Raw genomic sequence first — 7849 nt, forward strand, 5'->3', positions numbered from 1 at the left:
ATTCTGGCCAAATGGTAACCAAAAATGCTCAGTATTAAAAAAAAAAACTATAGATATGACTACATTTTGATGTACATTCTCTATTTCAAAGTATCCATACATTTAAAGTTAGAGTCTAATAATTGTAAATTAAGGCTGAACTGAATTTAATTTGAAACGGTGCAATTAGCAAATTGTGAAGGCTGCATTTTAATCGTTCTATGTTGTTTGCCAATTTTTTTTTTAATTGAGTATATAGATTTTCTCATTATTTTAGAGTATAGTAGTTCACATTTTGATGGGATTTCATGTACTAAAGTGTTCTAAATGTGTAATGGTGAATATATTGATCCGAGGACTGACTTGTAATAAGTCAAATCAGAAAATCACAATTGGGTGGCTTGCATAAATCTTTCAGCACTCTTTTTTTGGGGCATTGATGTTTGAGTATATGTGTCACCCTTTAAAGTTTTGCATTATCAATAAGCATAATAATCACATTTCTGTGTGAAGTGTTTATTTAGACTGTGTATCGGCAGCTTCACTCTGTCAGCAGTACATGAACCAGTCATGTGACAATATAGCGGTCACTTTCCACATGAACAATAACCGATGATACTGAGTAGCTTATAAGCTATGCCATTGTTTATATTGTTATTAGAGGCCACGTTTTATAGTTATTTCCTGTCTCGGTGTCGATGATTTTTCCATGGAATCTCTAGTTTTTAGGATAGTAGACTGTTGGTTGTGGGTCTTTTCTCTGATGCTTGAATTAAGAGGAGTCTGTGGGTGAAGGAGCCAAACTCAAAACAATTCTCCTGCCTGTGTCTGAAGTGCCTTTGGACATTTGTGCTTGGTCACATTTATGAACCTGTTGTTGCTTTTAGGGTTTCGCTCTGCCTGATATTGGGACCAGAAATGTATCGTAGGACTCACCTGGCGCAAGCCTAATGTGGAAGCTTGTTTGTGTTTGGATTCAGCACTCGATACCTAACTACACAACTGGAGCTGTGATGTTGTGCCATAGACACAGACTGGTCCTTTTTAAAAGCAAAAATGTCAATTTTATATTGTTATTTACTCCCTTGTAGCCGTTATTCCTCCACATTGTTCTCATTTCAGCCTCAAAATGTCACGTTTTGCTTCTGTCTCCATTAAAAACCAAACACTAGACTTTGTAAACTAAAACCCAACATTATGTTTTCATTCCATGCCCTGTGTGGTGTTGTGTGTAGTTGCATGCTGTTCTTGTATCATTTATTGCTGTTAGATTTTAAAAATGTGTTGGCTAAACATGATACGGACCTGCACAGGAGGAAGGACTGCATTTAAGAGCGTGTTACTGCCTCCATTGTATTACTTCCTGCCATTTTTATGAGTTTGTTCTCGTTTGATTTGTGGCCTCGGAGGGGAGAAACACTTACTGTATTTGTTAATTGCATTACTGCTGCTACCTTTAACATGCCTGGCATGTCGACCCAGGTTGTCATGTTGTTAATAAACTGTTTACTAAACCCTCACAAGAACTTTTGACCATATTTTCAAACTTGTTTTGACATCTTTTGAATCCAGAGTCAATTGCATTTCATTCTGAGATTTTATGTCCTTAGTGAGACCAAATAAGAAGCACCAGGCTTCTGTTTATTTTATTTTTCTGGTTGTTCTAACCTCTGTTTGAGTCATTTGTTAGATGTGGTGAAGTGGTTTTGTGTAATTAAGACAGAGTGGTAGAGTATATAAGCAGGGATTTGTTGTGTATATAAAGTCGGTGGTAAAAGCAGAGCTGTTGCTCTGTTTGGACACAATGGGCCAAGCCGCTAACCTGCCTTGTAGGAGAGGAGAGACTTATGTTACAGAGCTGTACGAGTGGTTCAGGTAAGATTTTCACTTGGAAGTTCGTACCAACAAAACTCCAGTATGTTCTGCGTGTGTTCAGGCAAAGAACATGCGTTTAGCAGATTTTATTTTCATAATAGATTAATCTGTAACAAGGGCCTTTCTGCAAGGAGTTTGCATGTTCTCCCCGTGTGTGCGTGGGTTTTCTCCGGCTTCCTCCCACAGTCCAAAAACATGCGATATGGGTATTAGGTGAATTGGTCACTCTAAATTGACCGTAGGTGTGAGAGTGTGAGTGAATGGTTGTTTGTCTCTATATGTGGCCCTGTGATGGACTGGCGAACTGTCCAGGGTGTACCCCGCCTATCGCCCTATGTCAGCTGAGATAGGCACAGCACCCCCCGCGACCCTCTGGTGGAGGATAAAGCGGTAGATGATGGATGGATGAATCTGTCGATTAATTGAGTACCTGTTTGATCCATAAAATGTTGATCGGTGTTTACCAAACGAAAAATGATTCAGAGAAACGTGTTTTAATTATTGAAAAAACAAAACACTCAAACCAATTAATCAATTGTCAAAATAATCTATAGGTTAATGGTTGAAGCTTTCTCTTACATAGTGCCCTCATCCATAGTTTATTTACATGACTTCACATTGCTGATCCTTCAGCCTCATGTTGACATGCTGTTGTAAACTGGTTCAAAATCATTTGGTCTAATTATCTTAACACTCATCCCAACATTTGCACAGGCTTTCAGATGTGGATAATCCACAGCAGGGCTGGGTTGACCTTAATCTCGCTTTAGAGGGCACATGTCTCCTGCCACAAATCTGGCTCATCTAAAAGTGCCTTCATGTTTGTTTTATTTGTGTGTGATTAAATTTGTTTCTAATACATGCCTTTATTTTGAATCATAGGAAGTTTATTCATGAATGTCCAAGTGGGCTGATCACTCTCCATGAGTTTCAAAGGCATTTCTGTGATGGAACAGTGGGCAGAGAGTCGGCTGAGTATGCACAACAGATATTCCGCACACTGGACAGTAACGGGGTGAGAGATTCACACTGAATGACAACAGCACATGAATACTTTTCAGGAATTCTGACAACCATGTTCATGTGATGTTGGGAAATGGGGCAGGAGCTGATTTGAGCTCACGTTTACCTGAAGGAAATGTGTAATTAGGAGGCTGCACTTTTTAATACTGTTATTTCCACCAGAACAAAACCACTTCTAATGAAGAACTACACTAACCCAGCATGCTTTGGAAACAAATCCCGGTCTGATTGATCATTACAGAGCGACATTAGATCGTTCTGATTAGAGAAGATCGAATGTCCGCACAAATGCATCATATGCATTCATGTCCTTTTGACTCGCTAATGAAGTGATTCACACGCATTTGGAGACCGAGGTCTGATTCTACCAGTTTAGAGGTTTAAAACGAGCTGTCAATCACCCTAATTGACCAAGGTAAGCCAGAGCTATGGCGCTGTAACTGAAGAAGCTGCAGAGTCACAGAGTTGTTATTACGCACAGGAAGCATCGATTTAGCGAGTTATCTTTTTAATTTTAATTTTTTCAAAACAAGTATTTTTTAGACCTGTAGTGACATATAAATAAAATTAAATGGGTTTTTAATAATTTGGTACGTAAGAAATCTCAAATAGCACAGATGGTGCCAAACTGTGCCAAAAGTGAGGACGCCCAGACATCTCTTTACTAAAACCTCTGTAATTTCACTCTGCTTCATTTCAGCAGCATCAGACTTTGCACAGCTCATATCCACATGGTGTTACATGACCTCCATGTGTTTTTTAGCTCGTACTGCACATATTAAAGGTGATATTTGCTTTAAAATGCAATATTTTTTTAGGCGAAAGAAAAAAAATCCTTCAGTTATGCTGTGTTCCACGTACATTTACTCTGACACAGTGGCATCTACAGTGAAACTTACACCTAAGATAATCCACATAGAACTTATAACTCGATGAGGGTCGCAGGGGTGCTGTGCCAATCTCAGCTGACGTAGGCTGACGGGGTACATCCTGGACAGCTCAATTTTTATAAACAGTCAAACCAATTTGGTTAATTTAAACATCTCAGCAGACAGAAATTGAAAAAAAGTTAAAAGTGTGTCTGCTTTAGAGCAACAATAACAGAGTGAACAAACATTCTATAGGTTAAATATCCACTGAAGCAAGAAAGAGGGAGAGAGAGCACATTAGCTAAATTTGGCTGAACGTCCCCGTTTTGCTTCCCTGTACAGGAGAAAAGCATCCATACAGACATGTTTGTCGTCCATCTTCACTTTCAGTGTCTACATTTGAACACATCACAACTGCAGACCCTCATTTTTCTTCTCCTCTGGGTGAACATTGTTTAAGTTGAAGACGAACATGTTTCCTTTACCTGATGACAGATCTAAAGCATGTCTTACGTGTAGCACCTTTAACAACAAGGCACTAATGATGCACTGAATCATGATGTATTTGTTAAAATGATCAGTCCAGTCGGGCCCACGGTTGGTGTAGTGGTTAGCGCTCTCGCCTTCGCCAGGTTCGAGCCCAGGTTGGAACAAGGGCCTTTCTGCATGGAGTTTGCATGTTCTCCCCCCGTGTGCGTGGGTTTTGTTCGGGTTCTCCGGCTTCCTCCAAAGTCCAAAAACATGCAATATGGGGATTAGGTAAATTGGTCACTCTAAATTGACTGTAGGAGTCAGAGTGCGAGTGAATGGTTTGTTTCTATGTGTGGTCCTGTGGTGGACTGGTGAACTGTACAGAGTGTACCCCGCCTATCGCCCTATGTCAGCTGAGATTGGCACAGCACCCCCATGACCCTCCGGTGGAGGATAAAGCGGTAGATGATGGATGGATGGATGGATGGATCAGTCCAGTCTATGAACATGATGGTGCTTTCCTTTAGGACGGGCTGGTTGACTTCAGGGAGTATGTCATGGCCATCAGTATGCTCATTGAAGGTTCAGCTGTGGAGAAACTGCGCTGGTCTTTCAAGCTTTTTGACAAAGACAGAGATGGAGCCATTACCAAGGAGGAAATGCTGGACATCATGCAGGTGTGTACGCGTGTGTGTGTACGTGTGTGTCATACATCAACACAAAATCAAGCTCATTATAATCCCACAGATGCTGCATCTTTAACTCGTGTGGTTCCTTTTGTTCACAGGCTGTTTATAAGATGAGTGTGGCTGCTGCTTTGGCCAAACCCAACCCACTCACTGCTGAAGAATGCACCAACAGGATATTTGTGAGATTAGATAAAGACAATAACGGTGAAGACATGATTTCCTCTTTTCTGCCCCTGAATTCTTAGTGCTGGACATGACACTCTGTTGTTGTTTTCCCTCTTCATTATACTGACGTTATACCACTATGTTTTTTTTTACTATTTTCGGGTCAATGAAGCAAAAATACTCAATAAGGTTATTTGTTTTCTTATTGAGTGAGAAAAATAATACAATCAGATTATGTAACATTATAGATTTTTGGTGTGGCTGGCAGCACTGAAACAGGTTTTACTTGAAGAGTCAGGAAACAATAATTCATTCATTTTATTAACCAAAAAAGTAACAGAAGAAAAACCCAAGGTCCCCGGCAAATAACAAATGTATAGTCAAATGTGTTTATTTTCTATATATTTATAGTGCTTGGCGCGTTAACGGCGGTTAACGGCGTCGTGGCGCGTTTCCATGACGACTGACTGGAAGAAGACGCACGTGACGTCATGTTTAGGTGACTCCGGATTGTTAAAATGAGTCTCTAAAGCAGGGGTGTCAAACATACGGCCCGTGGGCCAGAACCGGCCCGCCGGAGGGTCTGATCCGGCCCGCAAGATTAGTTTGTTGTTGAAATACTATACTAAACTACCTGTGTGATGTGTAAATGGTAAATTTAGAGATAATATTATTGAAATTGCAGTTATTTTTTCTCATATTTTGTCAAAAAGATACTTCATTAAAAGTCAAACAAAAGGGAAAAAAACTCAGATGTTATTATGCTATTATTTTATTGGTCCGGCCCATTTGAGATTAAATTGCGCTGCATGTGGCCCCTGAACAAAAATGAGTTTGACACCTCTGCTCTCTAACGCTTAACTTTACACACGCAGTACACAGGTACGCTGGTTATTTGTAGCGCTGCTCTTTTCGTTTAATAAACAGACCGCTCCAGTTCCACTGTAGGCGCGCTAATGGCGCTAAACGAGCTAATGCAGCTAACTGGTAAACGGTGCCGCGGCACGTAAACATGACGTCACGCGCGTCTTTTTCCGGTCAGTCGTCATGGAAACGCGTCACGCATTAACATGTGTTAACCTAGAGCCCAGCACTAATTTATTATTTTCCAAAAGACAGAAATAAAAAACAAAGAGGACACGCGGAAGAAAAATGCAACATACAGAACATAGCAGATCTTAATTATAGTATGAATTCATGGACATTGTTAGACAATAAGGTGAATGACAAAAAATACTATGGGTAAATCAATGAATAATATAAGTATACACACATTACACAAACTCGTATACATTTACAGCCTCTGCTTACGTTAGCTGCCATAATCTCTTCCCCCACCAAAGGCCAGGTGGCTTCTTATATCCCTCCTAGCTCCACCCTAATTGGACTGTACCATTGTCTAGGTTAGTAGTACTAGTAGTAGTAGTAGGTTAACTAAAACAGACAAAAAAAACAACTGTAATCCTGTAACAAAAACACCTATAATAAATTACACTAGGAAAATAAACATGAACTGTTAAGGGAAATGTGTGTGTGTAGTCAATCCCAAACACTCCTTATCACCTCACTCTGAGGCCAACTAATCATCTACAAAAAGAAGAAAAAAATAAAAAACTGACTTGTGGAACCCGCAAAATATTTCCAATGTGCCTGGACTGTTGTTTAAGCATAAATGGCAAATAAAAAACTTGAAACTTGAAACTTACAAGTGACTTTACTGAATCTAAACTTCTTTCCTTCTTTCACTTAATTCACTTATTTTAATCATTCACTTCTGAAACTCAATCATTAAAGCACATTAAACTGTTGAATACGTGACATTAATCAAAGTCTAAGTCAACTAAGACACACAACATTGCGTTTCTCTCAGTCCCCTACAGTGCAGCTCAATAAACACTACTATAAACAGGTGAAAGGAATAATAACATTAAAGTAGAAAAATATTCAGGAATAATTGTGAGGATGTACAATAACAATAACACAATCTAAACGTCTAGGTCTGCATGAACATCATCTTATCTATGGACATCACCTGTATGCACATGACTTCAGTCGTCTGTCCTCTGCTTTTTGTCGTGTCCACAGCCATCATCAGTCTGCAGGAGTTCATAGAAGGAGCTCTGGGTGATGAGTGGATCAGAGAGATGTTGGAATGTGACCCCAACACTGTGAAGGTGGAGAGGCCAGTGAGGAGGGACACCACTCTGGGGACCCATGGTTGACATGGAGTCCACCATTTTATTCATCAAGAGCAGAGATTTAAAAACCAGCTGCACATGCAGCCATTTTAGATGATAATCCAGGAAGTAAACATTGATTTTAAAATTAGATTTTGGTGGTGGTCTGGAAACAGTCGTTTTGATAAATTTTTGTGCTGCAGTTTGGTTCATTTTTTGGTGTTTTCTTTGCTGCTCATATCTTGATAAAATAAAGAACAACACAGAAACTTTATCTCATGTTATTATTTCGTTGCTCTTGGTGCCCAGGTTGTGAATACCTTTGTTATTTAATGCCTGTTACTGTGACACATGCAGTTGCTTTGAATTTTGAATTTGAATCATCTCATTTATTTATTGTAATAATAATATTTTTTTTTTTGCGTTTGACCAATTAATCAGTAATAGCAAATAAACTCTATATAAAATTAATTGCACTAACATTTTGTTTTTCAGACCATGACTGAAAGTTTTATGATGATGTATTTATAAGGTTTTAATATTATATTTTAATAAAATGAAGAAACACAATGCAGATTGAGATACAGACGACAAGAGATCA

General features: G+C 39.2%; 1 protein-coding gene across 1 annotated transcript; it reads left to right on the forward strand.

The window, feature by feature from the left end:
• Nucleotides 1–1783: 1783 nt before the first annotated feature.
• On the forward strand, nt 1784–7293 carry LOC310931300 (guanylyl cyclase inhibitory protein; the record flags this gene model as incomplete). Its single annotated transcript, XM_083894427.1, has 5 exons — nt 1784–1854; nt 2737–2869; nt 4745–4894; nt 5005–5110; nt 7157–7293. The coding sequence occupies 5 exons, from the start codon at nt 1784–1786 to the stop codon at nt 7291–7293; spliced, it is 597 nt and encodes a 198-aa protein (XP_083750553.1).
• Nucleotides 7294–7849: the final 556 nt, after the last annotated feature.

Source organism: Microchirus variegatus (genome assembly GCF_963457635.1).
Source record: "Microchirus variegatus genome assembly, chromosome: 8".
In the NCBI taxonomy this organism is placed as follows: domain Eukaryota; kingdom Metazoa; phylum Chordata; class Actinopteri; order Pleuronectiformes; family Soleidae; genus Microchirus; species Microchirus variegatus.